Source organism: Mauremys reevesii, linkage group 9 (assembly GCF_016161935.1).
Source record: "Mauremys reevesii isolate NIE-2019 linkage group 9, ASM1616193v1, whole genome shotgun sequence".
NCBI classification, from domain to species: Eukaryota; Metazoa; Chordata; order Testudines; family Geoemydidae; genus Mauremys; species Mauremys reevesii.
The window spans coordinates 83,006,880-83,026,614 of NC_052631.1; the positions used below are offsets into that span (position 1 = coordinate 83,006,880).

The window sequence follows — 19,735 nt, forward strand, 5'->3', positions numbered from 1 at the left end:
AAGTCTATGTTATACATAGCATAGTCCCTTCTTTAGTCAACCATTCTGTTGTTAAGATGTATAAGATTCTTTGTTAAGAATAATGCACAATGCAATAAAATAAAGTAGTATTTTATTTAGAACAAAGGCATAACAATTTAATAGATCTGTGAGTTTATATTATCCAGTTCAGCAGCTTGGATGCATTAGTTAAGCCATTAGATGTGGGCTGTGTTTTCTTTTATAATAAATATTACTGGAGGAAAACCCAAAGGTAAATCCTTAAAGTAACAATAAAGGTCTAATTTTTAAAAAGATGCTGTCTAGGTAACTGTCTCCCAAAAAATATTAACACTTTGGAATTATGATACTGGCTCACGTTGTGACTCTGGGAAATTCGCTTAACCTGTGTAAGTCTCAGTTTCCCCCTCTGTAACATGAAGATAGTAATACTTAAACTTTGAAGTGGTTTTGAGATTTATAGACAAATGCTATTGAAGTGCTAGGTATTCTTGTTATTACAACACTAATCTGTTTCGTAACTGAAATATTCCCCCATTGTTTACAGGTACTGGTTATTCATTGTAGAGTTCTTGAGTGCTAAGATGCAGAGAAAATAAGCTAACATAAAATGGTAACTGAAAAACACACTGAAACATTGCTCTCTTTTTTTGGGAAATGGGCACATGTGTAGTGGAGGTTATATGGACTCTGAAAACAGATATATGGGGGCAAAGTTTCAGGTGGGTCAAAAATGGGCCTAATAATCTAGTCAGCTTCTCAACTTTCAAGATAAATCAATACTAACCTTAACACATCTACCTAGGTAGAACTGGGTCTTCAAACTGTCAATGTTGCATGTTTTTGATTCTTTACAGTTTTTAAGAGATGAACAAGGGTCTAATATCTAAAATACAGATTGTATAACTTCATTATTGTAAATCTAGCTTGACGGGTTTTTGGTGGCCAAATTCTATATGTATATTTTATAGGTATGTTGGGTCCATTTTAAATAGTTTGTTTAGAATGCTATTTAAACTAAGACTTGTCTTTAATCTTGTATGCAAAATAACTTATAGTCCTATAGGTTTAGGAAAGAGGAGATTCCTTCATTATCACAAAGGCTAAACCAAACTGGAAAAGTACTATTCATGATATATGACACAACAGCACACTGCTCCAGGTGACAAGAAAATGACAGAGCCAGTGAACCTTAAAGAAGAAAGTGGAGCTTCCTGCCCTGATCTTAAAACAATAAGGGGTCCTATACAGAGATTAGTGTGCAATGCAGGGAAGTGTAAGCCATAAAACGTACCCTTAGTATTGTGATCCAACACGACATGTGATGGATAGCGTTTGTGATCATGATGATTGAAGGAGGCAGATCAGGCCTGCTGGGCTTTGCTTGCTCTCTTCCTCTGTTTGCAGATTCTCTTGCATCCTGTTGTAAAATATTACGATCCCCCTTCTTTTATGTGTTTTTAAAGGCCTAAAAGGAACTAATCTCTCTTTACAATGTGGACTGCACAGCCAGAAGCAGTGTACTTATCTTTCTTTTCAAGATCCAGACAGAAACCCTCCAAGCGATTTTTCCAAAATTATTCAAATGCAGAGTTTAAGCATGCTGTGAATTATGTATTGACAATTAACTAAAATCTTTCCAATACAACACTTCTAAATTAATCTCTCAAAGCTTCAGAATCAAATGGAGGAAAGCTACAGATTCAATGTGGCAACAAAATGGATATGGTCCACTTAGAATTTGTGTTCTGGAAGGCATTGTATTGCTAAATTGGCACAATATTATGTATTTCGTAAAAAATACAGCACATTATTAATTTCTTGATGTGAAAAATGCTACATCTTTATCGGATTACAAAAGAATGTGATAGCAAATGTGCAGTAACTTTTTAAATAAACTCCTACAGTACCTATATGTACAAATGAACATGGTATGAATGCTTATAAAATAGATGGATTTAAAACTCAGTTTTTATCTGTTGAAAAGCATTTGTTCTTTAGTTTGAGACAAAGGTTGCTGAGCTGTAAATTGATTGTAAACTGACACGAACAGAATTATATTATTTCTGTCTACCCCAAGGTGAATCACCTAGGTATCGAGTACCAAAATTTAAGTTTCTAATGGAGAAAAGTATCTCTGATTCACAGACCTATTTCTCACTGCTTGATTTCTAAAACTGTGGTAAAAAGACTTACATACTAGAGACATCTATGTAACTCCATTGCCTTCTGTAAGTTTGTGCCAGATGATGTAACTTGTTGAAACTTGGTGTGCAAAACTGTACATGATGTAAAAGAGAGACTAGAATCCAGTTCCCACTCCTTTAGCAAGGTTGGCAACGCAGTGCTAGCAGGAGCAAAACGTAGTCATTTATTTTTGTCATTTAAAGTAAACATATATGACTCTGAAAGCACACATGCTTAACTTCTCTTGAATGAAAAGTGCCATTTGTGTAGAGTCACACTTTAGAACAGAACCATAATTTAAGACATTAATTTCAGTTAATGTCCTTAAAAGTTAACACCACAGACTCATTAATACACTCAACCCCAACATGCCTGGAGAATAAGCATCCACCATCTGTAACTGCAAAAGTTGTGTGTTACTGGGCTATGTAGCAGTCTAGCAAGGTTTGTTTGTTTTAATACAAAATTTGCATTAAGAGTACAGATGAAGTGTTGTTATGGAATTATATCCATTTTTCATAAGTCTCACAAAAGTTAAAGATGGGGAGAAAACCCATTAAATCTTCTGCTCCACCCTCCTGCTATTGTAGAATTTTTTTCTTACACTGTATATTATTCTTTTTCCATTTTTCTTTAAAAAAAAATTCCAAGTCGGGGGAGAGGGGATTCCTGGGCTTTCCCCACTTCCCTTGGTTGATTATTTTGTGTGCCATGTTCCTTAATTTTTAAATTAACATAAACCCATCCACAAATAGCTGTGATGATAAACAAATTAAAAAAAGTATTTTAAATTTTGATATTTCAGTCACTATCAATTGGAATTGTTCCATTTGTGCTCATGAAAAGAATTAATTTAATAATTTGTTTTTTAAAAATTATAAAGTATACACTGTATTTGAACTTGCCCATTTGTCAGAGAATGCAAGCTTGTTTCCTTAGCCCAAAAAAGTAAATACTCTTCTAAAATATTCACTGCATAGTTATTCATTCATGCTACCAAAAAGGACCACCCTGATTAATGTTCTTTTGTTAACTGGCAGCAAGCCTGGCTTATGTGCAAACCCAGATCACCACTGATTTTAATGATCAGTGATCCAAATGGTCAGGAAACAGCTGTTGTGGTTTTTTGGCACCCACTCCTGCAGTCTTTTCTATGCTCTTGGCTCTTAGGAGGTAGCAGGATCCTATCTTCAACATTTCCTGCCCCCTCCTCTGCAGATGTGGAAGAACAAAGGTGGCAGTGAAACTGATGCATTTCTGATGTACAGAAATTGGGGGATGGAATATAGCAAGATTTGGTTGATGTTGTGTAGGGATTGCTCGTGCTCTGTGTAAAGCAGGGGCGGGCAAACTTTTTGGCCTGAGGGCCACATTGGGTTTCTGAAATTGTATGGAGGGCTGGTTAGGGGAGGCTGTGCCTCCCCAAACAGCTAGGCATGGCCTGGCCCCCACCCTGCTTCTCACCCCCTGACGGTCCCCCTGGGACTCCTGCCCCATCCACCCCTCCCTGTCCCCTGACTGCCCCTGGAACCCCTGACCACCCCCTGCCACCCAATCCAACCCCTCCTCTCATTCCTGACTGCCCCCCTGGAACTCCTGCCCCATCCTACCACCCCTTCTCCCTGTCCCCTGACTGCCCCCTGCCCCCCATCCAACCCCTCCTCTCCTTCCTGACTGCCCCCCCATGGGATCTCTGCCCCCATTCAGTCCCCCTGTTCCCCACCCTCTGACCGCCCCGCCCCCTATCCTCCCAGGTCAGGAGCTCAGGGGCCGGGCAGGAGGGTCGCACAAGCTGGATGTGGCCTGTGGGCCATAGTTTGCCCACCTCTGGGGGAAAGCCTGATTCTTGCTCTGAGAGTTGCTAGTGGCCAGGAAATAAACCCCATAATCTTTCTCGCCAGTCAGGATGGATGGTATTGCTGCGGGAGATGGGATTTTTGCCTTAATGCTAAACAAAGATTTGTAACCTCATAACAATCCATTTACTGTACACTTCTGAAAAGTTCTTGCTATGGTAGCAATGATTTCTGTTAAAGTAAATTGACAATAATATCAGTTGTCTTTGATTGTAACGATTCTAGAATTTACTCAGCATCCGATGAAGTGAGCTGTAGCCCACGAAAGCTTATGCTCAAATAAATTTGTTAGTCTCTAAGGTGCCACAAGTACTCCTGTTCTTTTTGCAGATACAGACTAACACAGCTGCTACTCTGAAACCTGTCAGCTGTTCCAGTGGTTGCCATTAAAAGAATATCTGTAGAATTAAATCTCATCATATTAAAACCTACTAATAGGAAAATGTTTTGATAGTCAATACAATGGGAAAAATAAAAGCTTCCTTTTTAAATATCAAAACAGATTAATCAATTACCCGGTGTCAAGTATCAGAGGGGTAGCCGTGTTAGTCTGATTCTGTAGAAGCAGCAAAGAATTCTGTGGCACCTTATAGACTAACAGACGTTTTGCAGCATGAGCTTTCGTGGGTGAATACCCACTTCTTCGGATGCAAGCCTTCTTCGTATTCACCCATGAAAGCTCATGCTGCAAAACGTCTGTTAGTCTATAAGGTGCCACAGGATTCTTTGCTGCTAATCAATTACCGTGACCAGTGTTGCAAATTGTTATATATTTTTTGAAGTTGCATATATAAAACATAAAAGTTCTAATCTCTAAGTGATAACCAGATATATTTCAGAAGACTTTTTACCTTATTCAGTATCAAATTTAAGAGCACATGTGGAGTATGTGTGTGTTCAGCAAAGGTCCTGTTAAAATAATATGTTCGTGTTATATTCTCCATGACTTTGCCCCCACAGATCCCATTATGAGATCACAGGTCCTGCCATTCAGCAGTTGGACTCATTTCAAAGCAGCTTTTGCGGGAGTATTTGTATGCCTCTGTCACAGCATTCTAAAATCAAGGGTATAAGCTCTTCCACACACACACGCAATTATACATCATTACCTCTTTCCATTGGCCTAAGTGGACAGAACCCTACCCTCTGCTTGCATTGGGACTGGACTTAATTGAGTATTTTAGTTCATAAAGTATTTATCTAGTAGTAAGTTCATAGATTTTGTGTGGACTCTGTTTAGATTTTGTTTTCAGGTCAAAAAAGAGATTGTAGTTCAGGACTCCATGCCCTGACATGGAGGAAGCCATGGGGACTCAGGCACTTAAGAACACTCCGGCAAGAGGTCTCTCAGAATTGTTGCATGATGCCAGAAGGTTCTTCTGGGTCTTTGCCCATGAAGTCCTCATATCTGTTGGAGAAGGATCTAGTTATTGGATTTTGGAAGGCTCTTCAGGGTCTGAACCTGGATGCAAAAAGATGATTTGCCTATGAGTAGAACAGCCAGGTACTCTAAGAGTTTGAGGCATTCCCCAAATCCACGTTTCAGATTCTAAAAATAGCAGAAAGCATAGGTGAAAACAGATATCCAGTAATGATCATTGGTCCTCTTGGTCTGGGATAGACTTTGCTGAAGATTGGTTCTAATTATGAAAGATCTCCTTCACTGAAGTAGTTCAGAAATTTGCAAAACTTATTCATTGATGGCCTACAACAGGGGTGGCCAACCTGTGGCTCTGGAGCCACATGCGGCTCTTCAGAAGTTAATATGCGGCTCCTTGTATAGGCACCAACTCCGGGGCTGGAGCTACAGGTGTCAACTTTCCAATGTGCCGGGGGGTGCTCACTGCTCAAACCCTGGCTCTGCCACAGGCCCTCCCCCCACTCCACCTCTTCCCACCCTCTCCCGAGCCTGCCATGCCCTCGCTCCTCTCCCCTTCCCCCGCAGAGTCTCCTAGATGCCACAAAAGAGCTGATCGGGAGGTGCGGGAAGGGAGAGGGAAGCACTGATCGGTGGGGCTGACGATGGGAGGTCCTGGGAGTTGGGGGGGAGCTGATGGGGGGGGCTGCTGACAAATTACGGTGGCTCTTTGGCAATGTATGTTGGTAAATTCTGGGTCCTTCTCAGGCTCAGGTTGGTCACCCCTTTCTACAATGACATTTCAGACCCTGCAGCTAGGTCCCTGGTTATGACCACTGTAGTCCATATCATGGCTGGCTTTGTAATTCTGCAATCAGATTAATAGTTAGAAGACTGAGGCTGGGAAACAACAGAAGCTGCTTTTTTATTTATTTTTTTTAAAGAGGTTTCTGGGTCCAGCATAGTTCTTCATCACATCACTCAAGGCTACAGGAGATTTTTTTTTTTTTTTTTGGTCACTGCAGAAACAATCATCCATCTTGGTCCATCAGCTTCTTCTGCACTTCCAGTGAAACAGCAGTTTTGCCAGAAGGTCTAGAACTCATTTTAATTTTTAAGATGTTCACAGGCATTGCAGAATATCAGGTATCTTTCCAGGTTGCTGGGTTCTGGAGTTCTTGAATGGATATAAGCTTTTCAGTTTGAGTTCAGGCCAAATCCTGATCCCCAGTCCTTCTCATAGTAAACCATTACAGGATATATTAATATCTCATGTGCTGGTGGCAAAGTCTCACTACATCTGTGAGCCATATAAGTCCTACTTTAAATGGAAAAGATTGCCAGGACTCATGCTCCCACATCTTGATAAAACAAACATAGGAAGCACCTCAGGTTCAATGGGGGAGATTATCTCAGTGAGTGAAATTGCAAGCTACAGAGTGGCTTGTATCCGGTAATTGTGGTCGCCAACCTTTGTCAGCAGAGCCTGAAGTTGTTTCCATATTAGACATTTGGCTTCTAAGAGTCATCTTGTTGGGGCATGATTAATTTTCTAAAGATCACTTGTTCTCTGCCCAATGCTGAAGTTGAGTGAAATTGGGGAAATTTGGTCTTAATGCCACTCAGGTTCTGACACTTAAGAACTTTTCTGAGTTCTTGGAAGGTACTAGTTTGTCTCCTGTAAGAAGACTTGTGGACTTCTAACAGGTGTTGTCAATGATCAGATCGCAGGAACTTACATAAACAGTAACTGGTTGGGGCTGAGGGCTTCATGCTTTTATTCCTCTGATCAGAGCAAAGCCAATGGATATTCACACAGATAACACCTGTCAATACACAGTTTATTTGAACAGGCAGGGTCATCAGTCTTCTGTGTTGTATCAACAAGCAGTGCATTTGTGATGCTAGTGCATCCATACGCGTACCGACTTCAACTTGCATTTTGGCAGTAATAAAGAACATCCTAGCAGATAAGTAGCATATGGTCAAATCAACGCATAGGGTTTTCAGAGAGTTTAGCAAATTCCTTCTCTGTCAAATTTCACCTGGAGGTAGTTGCTTTATCCTGAATCTGAGTACAATGTAGCCAATATATTATTCCAGGATATTCATGATCACAGCATGGTTTCAAATGTTGTGTCACATTGGAGAAGAGAATGCACATATGTATCTTCTTACTAAAAGTTCTCAAGAATGTTTAGCTAAGAGGGCCAGGTGATTCTGGTTGGGCTCACCAGATATTCTGAGTTCCATTAGCTCTGCTCCTGCTTGCAGCCTTTTAATAAAGATTCCTTTCTGAAGGCTATGCCATTTGCCAAGAGATCTTAAGAAAGGCAGCCTTTAATGGCATAACTTCCTTGTACTAATTTTCACACAGCTGATTATAGTCTTAATATTCTATACCAAATTATTTACTTTTTACTATCACGTTTGTTGATATCATATTTTTGTCAGTGTTTTTCAAAGCCATGAGATCTTCTGTGTTGATCTTTGCTGTACACCTTGGTTGTTGAGAGGGCTGTTGATTATTTCTTGGACAGGGCAAAACCTGTTAAATCCTCAGAACTGGCTGGATTGGCTTTTGAAGTTTCAGCTGTAGTTAGAAAAGGAACTGAGAAACAGTTGGATGCGTGTGGGCCTTTGTACCCTTGGGTTTAAAATGCTGGAATAGGGGCATGCAGCCATTGGGGAAGCTCATGCATACAGTCTTGCAATGTGAATCTGCAGAGGCAGTACACAATTTACTTTGGTAAACATCCTCTTATTCACTCCTCTCCTCCCAAACAATAGTCCTTTAAAAAAAAGTTTGTTGTTTTGAGGAAAAAAAAGTAAAACATACTAAAATTTATCAGGTGAAATATCAAAATCATTATTTGTCTTGCTGCTTTAAATTGTTTTATCTTGAAAAAGATACTTTGCAGTCTCAGATAATTTCCCACCAAACCGTAGGGATATAGAATCTAGGGTTGTCTGTCCTTACAAATTTGCTTTGTTCAAATCTTGTTTTGGCTATTAATGGAGACTTTAAAAGGTGGAGACACTCTTGTGCTTCCACTGCTTTCTAACCAGAATAATCATGAGTCTTGCTTTGTGACACTTGCCGTAGTTAATCATTTCATTGGATGTGGGGGATGTTTTATAAATCGGGATGGGGGTTTCTGTAAGTGAAAGGGGGTAAATTTACTTCACTGTATATCACGGTCTTAGTAAACTTTCAGTCATGAAGACCTTGGCCAAGGCTTTCCAGAGTGATTAGTGATTTTGGGGTGCCTTGGTTAGTGAGTGTGTCACTTAGACTTTAAAGAACCCTAACTTTCAGAAAGCACTGAGTGTCCACTCTCTGTAAATCAGCCCCCTTTACAGTCTTTCAAGTTAAGCACCCACTGATTGAGGCATCCAGAACCACCAGTCACTCTGGAAAATCTTGGCCAATGTTTGTAACTTTTACTTATCTCAGCATCAGCCACTCTTCAAGAACCTGCCACTCTTCGTTGTATGACTTATACACCGTAGCAAGCAATAAAATTAGTTGAAATAGGAAGGAATACATCTAATGCTTCAAACCTTCACATCACTGTTCAGCATGCTGCTGATCCTAGGCATCTTTTATACTCCTATATAAAGCATAATAGTTATAACCCACCTGTTCCCTTCTTAGTTACACCTCCTCAGCAGGATACCATAATTAGAGATGTGGGATGGTACCAATTAGTAATTTGTTCCTGGAAGAAATATTTTCATTTCTATTGGCAAGCACAGCTTTTCGCTCCAAAGAGAGGGCAACTTCACATGCATGTTATAAGCTTGTGATAGGGAGAAATTAGACACAGTGATGAACACTTGTTTTGTGTGTGAAATGGCACCTTTTTACATACAAAAGTACCTTTTGCTTCCATGAAAAACAAAATGTCTTTTTCATACAATTTTTTGTCAACGTCACCAATTTTATGTGTTGCTTGGCTCTGTTCCTAATCTAGTTTTACAGGGGATGGTTGTGTTGTTAACACAAATGATTTATTAACAGTTGCAAGAGAACATGGGAAGAAACTCTTCTAACTTACTGCAGTTATCATTTTTACATAAAAAAAATTCAAGCATACAAGGTATGATTTAGGAAGGTGAACTTTCATACTAGCTGTACTAGCAATGTTTTTGGAGGATTTATATAGCTTTGTTTCACACCTAATAACTGTACCTCTGTCACTTAAGTTGTAATCCATGGAACCAGTGAATAAGAAAGCACATCTGCAATGGCTTCCTGTTAAAGTTTACCATTTCTGTTGTAGGTTGCTCCAGAAGAATTTAAGACTAGTATCAGCCGTGTGAATGCGTGTTTAAAGAAGAATCTCCCTGTCAATGTAAAATGGCTGCTTTGTGGCTGTCTGTGCTGCTGCTGCACCCTGGGTTGCAGCCTGTGGCCTGTTATCTGTCTTAATAAAAGAGTAAGTGCACATTTCAAAGTTGCATTGTGACCAAAAATTGACAACAGCTGCTAATGTTTAATAGCCTTTAAGTAATGGTGCCTTTCTTTATTCTGAAACTTCTTTCTGTATCCCCAGTTGCCGTCATACATCTCCCGTTAACTGGTGAGATATGTCTGCTAGCTATTAATCTTTAATAGTAACAGCAAATAATATATATGTATAAGGTAAACAATGTTGAATTATGTTAATAACAATGAGTTGTGCCGGAGTAGCAGTTAATGAGCCAAAGAATGTCTTAAATAGACTGAAATCTCTTTGTAAACCTGTGTACATTGTACAATTTATTAAAGGAAGAAACAGTATACTCCATCTATTTGTTACTTTTCTAGTTTCATATCAGGATTTATCATTGTGAATTGAAGCTAATGTTATAGACGTTCAAAAGATTGGGCCATTTCTCCCATTGTCTAGTTTTGTTTCTATCTCTGGTGAACTAAGTGTGAAAAGGAAAGTCCACTAAAATCCACCCAAAAAAAGCCTACAGGTTGCACCACATGCAGAGAGAAGTGGTTTGGCAGCTCCTTCTATTTGCTTATGCAAGTAACAATAATAGAACTGCTTGGAGTGAAGCAGAATGCAGGCAGGCATTTTCCTTTGCCCCTCTTCCAGATCATACTAGTTCTGCCCTGCAGCATCCCTTACATTATGATTTTTGGGCCTTTCTTAAGTAGAGAGAACCAAAATATGTGGTTTTTGTAATAGAGGACAAACCTTTGCTGGGGTGTATAAGGAGACCTTGCATTTAATGTTTGACCTCATAAGGGTTGAGCTCAGGGTTGAAAAGCATAGTGCTTTAACCCACTGGGCTGCTGTCCTACAGTTGGCTCCTCCTTAAGTGCCCTTCCATGGCAAGATGCAGTACGACAGCTGCATCTGCCTCAGTTTCCCTCCTTCACTGGTCCCCAGAAAGGATCTCCAAGCACTCTAACCTAGGCTTGGTCTACACGAAAACGTATACTGTCATAGCTATGTCAGTCAGGGGCATCAAAAAAAACTACACACCCTTGCAACATAGCTATGCCAACAAAAAAAAACCCAGTGTAGGCCCAGCTATGCTTACATAAGAGTGTTTCTGTCAGCATGGCTAACATTGTGGCATTCCTACACCAGCAGAATAGCTCCTTCTGTCAGCATACATACCATGCTGGGGCGTGACCAGACATCAAGTGTGGAAAAACTGGGACGTGGGGTGGGGGTAATAGGAGTCTATATAAGAAAGAGCCCCAAATAACAGGACGGGACTGTCCCTATAAAATCAGGACATCTAGTCACCCTAATGCCAGCATATGCTCTGTAGTGTAGACATGTATCTGAATGCTTCCCAAGTATTTAAAATAGAAATAACACTTGTATCACTTTTCCTCCTGGAAAGCAGTAACTCTGAAAAGGATTTAGATATGGCGACAAACATCCAAATGAACATAAGCTCCCAGCCCAATGCTGGAGCCAAAAGGGTTAATGTCATCCTCAAAGGTATAAACTGGTGTATATAGAGTAGGAGTAGGGAGATAATACTGCACTGATCAGACCATAACTGGAATATTGTTTCCATTCAGGTATAAACAGTTAGAAAATTTTGAAAAAGTGGAGAGGATTCAGATAAGAGCTATAAAAATGATTTGAGGACAGGAAAACATTATAGTGAAGGATTATAGATTAATCTGTTTAGTTTATTGAAGACAGGGTTAAGTGATCTGATCACTGTCTACAAATACCCACATGATGAGATGTCTGATAGTAAAAGGTTCTCTAATCTGACAAAGACATAACAAGATCCAGTGGCTGGAGTTTGAAGCTAGACCAACTCAAATTGGAAATAAATGCAAATTTAAAAAATGAGAGTAGTTAAACCATTAGAAAAACTTATCAAGGGAAATGGTGGATTCAGGGCTGGCTTTAGGACGTGTGGGGCCCCATTCGAAAGAGCTGCCGCCGAAATGCTGCTGAAGACAGCGGCAGCAATTGAGCTGCCGCCGAAGTTAGCAGTGGCAATTCGGTGTCAGCTCAATCGGTTGACGCTGTTTCCTGCGGCACTTCAGTGGAGGGTGCCGGGCCCTCTTAGGCGCGGGGCCTGATACCCGGGAATTGGTGGAATTGCCCTAAAGCCGGCCCTGGGTGAATTCTCCCCCACTTGAAATCTTTAAATCAAGACTGGATGTCTTTCTAAAAGAGATGGTCTAGCCCAACCACAGTTATTGGGTTTGACACAGGAATTACTGGGTGAAATTCTATGGTTTGTGTTATGCAGGGGTCAGACTAGATCACAACCTTTGTGCCCTTGAAATCTAAGGATCTCTGTCTCTTTTTCCTTTTCACCTTATTGGTGAAATAGTTTGATTAGTTTAAGAAATGAATTTTCCATTTAGCCTTCCAAGTGGCTATTTCAAAGGTGACTTATTTTTTTAGTTCCATATTGTAGATCCAGGTCCTATGTATGTTCTGTTTCCTGTACTTGTGACTCTTACAATGTGTTAAGAGTTCCCTTGCCTTGGTGGAACATAATCATCATGGCATGTCTGAACTGGTTGCAAGACAGGTGATCTGTTAGGTACATGTGGCCAGTCCCTTAGAGGATTTTGAATATCAGGCCATAGACCTTGAATTGGACTCTGTACTTGGAAGCCAGTGCAGAGCACCAGGATGATACATTCAGAGTCCTAGGTCGCTAAGCATACAGGTGCTGACTTTTGTACCAGCTGGAGATTTTTCTTCAGCATATGTAGTTTCATTCCTAGATATGAGTTGCAATACCGGAGCCCAGAGGTCACAGTTATGTGGATCACTGTGACGGGTCAGATGGTTGTAATCTTTTGACCAGTAACAGATGGAAGATGGAGTTTTGCTGACTTAGCTACTTGAGCACCCAAAAATGCTCCTGAGTCCAAGATGACTCCAGAATTGTACAGCTGAGAAAGGTAGTGGGAATGATGGAGCTTCTAGTGAGAAATCATAATCTATAATTCTGATGAGATGCCCCTACTCTCCCACCCCTATGATCTATGCTTGAGACAAGTGGATTTGGGAAGGCAAGACTTCTCCAAGGTGAAATTCTTCCTTTCCTTAGTTATCCTTTCCTAAAACATACATTACCACTTTACATGTGATGCTTGAGAGCTGCAAATATAACTTTAAAACTTTTGGTAATGAGGTTGATAGCTGAGCCATTTCTAATATAATGTTGATTTTCTTTCCTAGACTAGAAGATCAATTCAGAAGTTGCTAGAATGGGAAAATAACAGACTATATCATAAGGTAAGAAATATTAAGGACTAGAGTCTATACATTTCTTTTTCCACTTTTATTTAGAATTAATAAAATACTGCACAATTGGAATACAGGAATGCTATTAGCTTGTTTAGGACTGGAGGTAAAATACTAAATTCATCTCACACCTTAAAGTGTAAGAAATGTAAAAAGACATGCTTGAGATCTTGAACAGTTAGATATTGCTGAAGCTTGTATTATGTTGTTGATGAGAAATAATGCAATAGTACACCTTTAATCCCACAATAATTATTTTCTTAGCTTGGTTTGCACTGGAAGCTGAGTAAAAGGAAATGTGAAACTAGCAATATGATGGAATATGTAAGTATTCTTTTTCTGTTACATTTTTAGTATCCATCACTACAGTGTGATTTTAATAGTTCAAATGTCACTAACTACCAGACTCTTTACCCTTCAGTTTCCTCACGTCTAATTCGTTCTCAGCTGATGCACACACAACCTTTGGAAATTCACCATTTGTGTCACTCACTACAGAAACTCTTGGCTAGTAGAATGAAAATCCTATTTTGATACATGAAGCTGGCAACATAACAGTGCAGCTCTTGCATGTAGTAAAACTTAGACATTATCATCTGAAAACAGGGTTTCTCCTTCATAACATTGCCTGCTCAGAGCCCTACTGCAAGAGATTTGCGTTGAATAATAGTTGACAGTTAGAGGAACCTTTATCTGTTATAGTGAGGTTACAGATTCCCTCACCCTTCTTTGATCTCACCCACATCCTCAGTTCCTCTCCACCTGTTGAATATTCACTGAACAAACCTCTCCCTTTCTCCTTTATTAAAGTAGCTGTAAATAACTCACAAGTAGCTAGTATAGCATAGATTTAAGTGTTTAATTTTTGTATTTTTTTGGCTACTTCAGCAAATTTTTGTTGGTTTGCGTTTGCCTAGAGCTTTGACCAAGATAGTGGACCCATCTAAGAAAGCAGAGTTCAAGATGTTCATCTTGTTTGACTATGTTTTCCTCTTCAGATAGGCTTAAAAATTACCTTTTATACTTCGGGGAAGGTCACTTAGCCAAAAACTTTGGTGCATACTATAAGTCTAGTCTTAGCAAGAACATGAAACAATGAACAAAGCATAAGTTACAGTACCCTTGTAAATATGCAAAAGGTGTAGCTAGTAGAAAAGAGAGAGAAGGATAGTAAGCAATGTGTGATAACTTGCAGCTGTAGTGGAGTGGCCTAGCATGTAGTGGAGTGCACAAACAGCTCATGATTTAGTTAGGGATTGGCTACAAAAATTAGTAGATCAATCATAGTGTGCGATATGATGTAGTAAGAGTAAGTATGTGTATAAACTGGTTCGTGATTATGTATTTCGGATGTGTGGTATACCCTGTACCAACCCCTACACTCAAGCCTGATCAGTAAATACCAATTTAAAAAAAAAACAACTTAGTGACGAGCCTGGAGTCGAACTGATTTCTTGGATTCCAGAAGACTGAACAAAGTGCTCTCCCGCAACTGAACGAGGTGTTCTGAGATAAGCCGAGTGGGAAAAGTTGTGGAGGGAATCCCAGCACCCACAACGTCCTTTCCAATGGGATCCAGGACAGAAGGACTCTTCTCAGTACCTGATTTTATTTTTTTTAAGCTGTGTGGTATAGGTTCTGCACATGTCAAGTCCAGTAGCAAGCACATGGCAATAAATATGTATACAGTTGCATCAACACTATTCTAATGAACTAATCCGTTTGGTTAATATGTTGTGTTTTTTCTTCAACAGGTAATACTAATAGAATTCTTACCAAAATATCCCATATTTCGACCTGACTGAGGAACAGTATTCAGTCTTTCATGTTACCTGCCATTTCCTACTCTTAGTGCCTTGTAGCTGATTTTGAAAAGAAGATGGTCTACTTTGCTGTGACTTAAAAATGTTATTTGGTAGAATATCTTCCTTGCTATGTTATTTTCTTTTGTTTAAGAAGAAAACAATTTGCACAATTTTTATGTTAAATGAGGCTTCTATGTTGCACTCTGAATTTTTAACGTTAACAATAACAGATATAGTTGCCACTAAGGATCTAACATCAGTGCTGCTTAAAACTTGTTCTGAGCATGCTGCCTTATTAATTTCCATACTCACTGTTTCCCACATGTACATCCTAACGCTGTATCATATTGTATTTCATTCTAAAATCACATTTCTATAAATCCTCAATAGAAACATCCAAGTAAGCTTCCAGTAGTTAGCAATGATTTTACTATAACTTGCTTGCATAGGACTTGCAATTAACAGCACTGGTTTTGTCCCGCACTTTGCAAAATCATCACTTACATTAGAGGGTTAATTATTTTACCCACTGTGGATTTGTAAATAGTGCCTCGTTGCATAATGTAAAGTGTGGTATGTCAAGGTTTACAGAATGTAATATAGCTCTGATTGTATTGCCAACAGTTCTACGTAGATTTATTAATGACATTTATTAGCATCCTGATTGTATGGACCCATTCATATGCCATATTTATGGTAAAGCCATAATGAGTTTGTACATACTATCAGATGTAGGGCTCAGATGCACTTTGTTAGTAAATGGATGAAAAATGCACAGCATTTCTGTGTTTCTTCAGAGAGTTTTCAGGTGTCTTGGTTAGTACCTGAAATAAGGAATCTTAAGTATTCTCAACTTTTGGAAAAATTGTATTTGTGGAGTAGACTGCAACTAATATATAATCAGACTATCCTAAAAGCCTATTTTTAAGACACAAATATATGAAAGTCAGGAAAAAACGCGTTTTTTAAAAAAAAAGCAAAGAAGCAAATTTCAAGTAATTGGACCAAATTGTTATAACTAAAGCCAACTACTTGGGACAGGTAAATCAATACAGAAGAAACATTAAACTTATTATTTTTATAGCACAGTGGTACCTGATATTATTTTTTACATATTAAGTAGTTAACTAAAACTGCACCCTTTCCAGAATGAAAAAGGAGCAGCATACATAGTGTCAAACAGAATAACAGAGAACCACAAAACAGCCGTTTGATGTGAGCCATGATGAGTTGATATTTGCCTCAAGGAGCTTTATCCTAACTTAGTGTCCAGGCATTGCGTTACAGTTATTTGGATTCTTTGTGATGCAGTTTGGTGCCTAAGTTTTCCAGTTCCAGATTGATTTTAGACTTTCCTCTGAAATATTAATCCACACCGAAAAGGGAGGGTACAAACCCTGGTTGGATTTGAAGAAAGCATTTGTTAAACCATTGAATTTAAATAGCTGCAGTTGACATGACTTCTAGCAGACTGTTTCACAGGCATGTAGTCTTGTTGAGTCAAATTCTTCATCCTTTTTGTTGCTCAGCTGCGGAACAAGAAACTCCTGTACTTGGGATGTAATTTCCAACCACAGCTGCCAAGAATGATGCTTCAAGCTGAGAAATTTGAATGCTGAAATGGATTGTCAGCTTAGTAGACAGGTTTCAGTTCACGTTAGTAGATCAGTGTCAGCTAACTAACTGCATTTTAAAACACTGGAATGTAAGTACTTTAAAAAAATCTACTTTAAAAAAATCTACAATAATATCTGACTATAAACTTAGCTGAAACTTTTTTATTACAGAACTACAAAAAGCATACTTAGACACATTTCAACATAATATGGCACTAAGGGTGGGAAGCAGAGGGAATGCTTAAAGACTCGGAGAAAATAGAGTGCAAAACAGAATTGGAATAGCATGCTTAATTTTATATTCATTTCTGTTAAAACAGGATTCTGGGCAGAAAGTGTTGCTAATAAAAGAATAATTGTAAGCATTTTTAATACCTTAAAATCTTAAGTAATAGAAGCTTCTTACTGTTATGCTAGAGGTTGTTAATAATTATTCCCTCTCATTTTTGTTAACCAACAAACCAGAAAGCACATCACGCTCTTTATTTCCTTCCCTCGTTTGAGTGACTATATTTTCAGAATGTTCCTCTGCAGCTGAGGGGACAAGAAAGCCAATGAGAGTTTGATGTCATGAGTAGTAGTGAATACTCTTTAGTCTCATAGTTATTAGCAGTCCTTCCCCTTAAACCCAAGTCTGTGTCTGACCTTAGGATATGCAGGTTAGAATTGTTCCATCTGATTTATAACACATTTTTGTGAAACGCTGTGCCAGGCTGAGAGAAAATACCATCAGCTCTCCCCAGTTAGACAGTATGTTCAATGGGTCATTAATTTAGAAGACTTGCACTTGTATCTGTATGAAAATGACACGTTTAGGAACATGAATTCTATAGGGGTTGTTTGTTTTTTGGAAATGTCAGATTACAAATTGTTTAATCTTCACCCCCATTAATATTTAGTTCAAAAATGGGCACCTAAATTTTGCCCAGTTATGAGGCAATACTAGCAAATATCCTGGAGCATGAGAGCCAAGACAGCTGATTACAGCAAACTTCATCTGAATAAAGAGGTAATTTTGGATTGTGTTACAAATGCCAGCATTCAAATGACATAGATCATTTTTTTCATTTAAAGATAAAGGCAGCCACAGGGGTTGCTTTAGATTGTGGGCTGCATTCTGCCGACAGGTTCTATTTTGACTACCATTTGCTTTAATACATGAATATTCATCTGATAGTTTTCAGTCTTTTAAAATCTGTATTACCTTAAAAGCTATAAGTAAATATGAATTTTGTAAAAACCTATCCATGATGAGTAATTATGAATCAGAGAGGGTCCATAGCGATACAACAAAGAGTAGCGGTAACAAAGTTTAATGCAAATGGAAAGGAAAGTGCCTTGACTGGTTCAAATGAAAGAGAAAATGCTGGGCAGAGGGGGAGAAAAGGGAACCAGTTTAAGTGAATATCTGTAAACGTAATTTGCCACAAATTTCCTGAAAAGCACGTCTGGAAACATTGTTTAGTTTAAGTTTTGTCAGAATACTTTGATCGTTGTTTTCTTTTCCAGACTTCTGTATTAGGAAATGTCACAGTATTATAGAATATTGGCAGAGAAGGAAAACTCTGATATACTGGCTTTAAAATGACTCTCTTGAGAGTAGTTTCATGCTGGCCTAAAGAAATATAAATGTATATGAACATGTGTAGAAAGTTTAGATTTGATTATGTATGAGACTAGAAACAAAATACATTTTTGCTAAATTTAGTGTAGTCTTGATAAAGTTCACATGCTCATCTTGATAAGTACAGAAATCTGTATGCAAAAACATGAATATGCGTGTATTAGTGTCTCCTGACATCTGTTTACTGCATTTATCTATAAACATTAGCGTTTGAGCAATAACAATGTCAAACAGTTAATATTCAATGTAAATAGTTCTGACCATTTTAGTAAACAATGTTGTCTGATATTCCTGTTCTGCAATCTTTGTTTTTGTTGTTTTGTTTTTGGTGTTTTTATGAAAGTGTAACATTATTTGTAACTCATCAGAAATCTGTTTTTGTTTAAGTTGTATGAAAGGATTTTTAATTGAGTCCTTAACATTTTTATTCTGTTTACAAGTAAATAGCCACTTTTTTTAATAGGACCTCATACCTTGAAGTTTTTTGAATAAAATCCTAAATAAGCTTTGTCTTTACAATTTACTGCATTGACCTGTGCCATTAAAGAAGCTGGAAGTCAAACGTGGTTAATCTGAATCACTTTTCAAAATGTTTTTATTTTAATTAAATCCAGAGATGAAAACAAATATTGCAAAGTTTGTGTAGAAATGGAAAACACCCTTTTGCGCCTCTTCTGTTGTCACATATACGTCAATTTTTGAGTCTTTTTTGTAATAAAGCCTGTTGTCTATCTGACCCAGCCAGATAGTCCTCTACATCAAGGCCTCCACCATGTTTACCTGTTCAAGGTACCAGGAGTCAGCAATTTATGAAGGCTCTGCTGGACTGAGGGTAGTGGAGGCCTTGGAATCATTCTGGGCCATGCTCCTACGTCTCCATAGAATCTGTCCAATTGGTTGACACTGACTTTTTTCAAGAACTGTTTTCCACTTGCCACCGAGGAGATAGCGCTCTGGGCAATGGGAACCACAGTTCTGGAGCTAGCTCATGCCATCTTCAGATCCAAGGCATCTGCAATGCCTGCTGGATTGGAGCTCAATGGTGAGGACTTCTCAGAACTGAGAAAAGCAAGTTCTTTTCATTCTGCTATAGGTCCACCTCAAGGGGAGCCTGACTGGAGCACAAGAACATGTGCCTGTTAGACAAAAATAGTTGAACAGAAGACTGTATATGCAGCACAACGCTGTAAAGCACCATTTCCCATCCCATAGTTGTTGATATACCAACTTTTCTTATGAGAGTAGGATTTTATACATAAGTCCTTCGGCATTCTATGTAGTGGGGAATGCATGGGTCCCTGTAACTAGCATATGTACATATATTGCTCAAAGATAGAGCACCGTTTTCTAGAGCTCTGCATTTTCTCAGTACATTAGGCAAATGAAAAAGCATTCCAATGTGTGCACTTCACTGACCAGTTTTCTGTCATTGCTACAACCTAATACTCAAATCCCTCTAAAACAGAACACTTCTGGGTGCTGGGCCAAATCTCCATTAGCCAATTTTACTCTGACTTGCATTTTGTGTTTTTAATAGCTAATGGG

The 19,735-nt window shown here is 38.8% G+C and overlaps 1 protein-coding gene across 1 annotated transcript in view; it reads left to right on the top strand.

The window, feature by feature from the left end:
• Positions 1–18,752, top strand: part of CHIC1 (cysteine rich hydrophobic domain 1) — a 36,764-nt gene extending 18,012 nt beyond the window's left edge. Inside the window, exons 3-6 of the mRNA XM_039487263.1 lie at positions 9,687–9,842; positions 13,080–13,136; positions 13,410–13,469; positions 14,900–18,752. Coding sequence (XP_039343197.1) covers positions 9,687–9,842; positions 13,080–13,136; positions 13,410–13,469; positions 14,900–14,950 — 324 coding nt within the window. The 3' untranslated portion in view covers positions 14,951–18,752. The remainder of the gene's footprint in view (positions 1–9,686; positions 9,843–13,079; positions 13,137–13,409; positions 13,470–14,899) is intronic.
• The last annotated feature ends 983 nt before the right edge of the window (positions 18,753–19,735 follow it).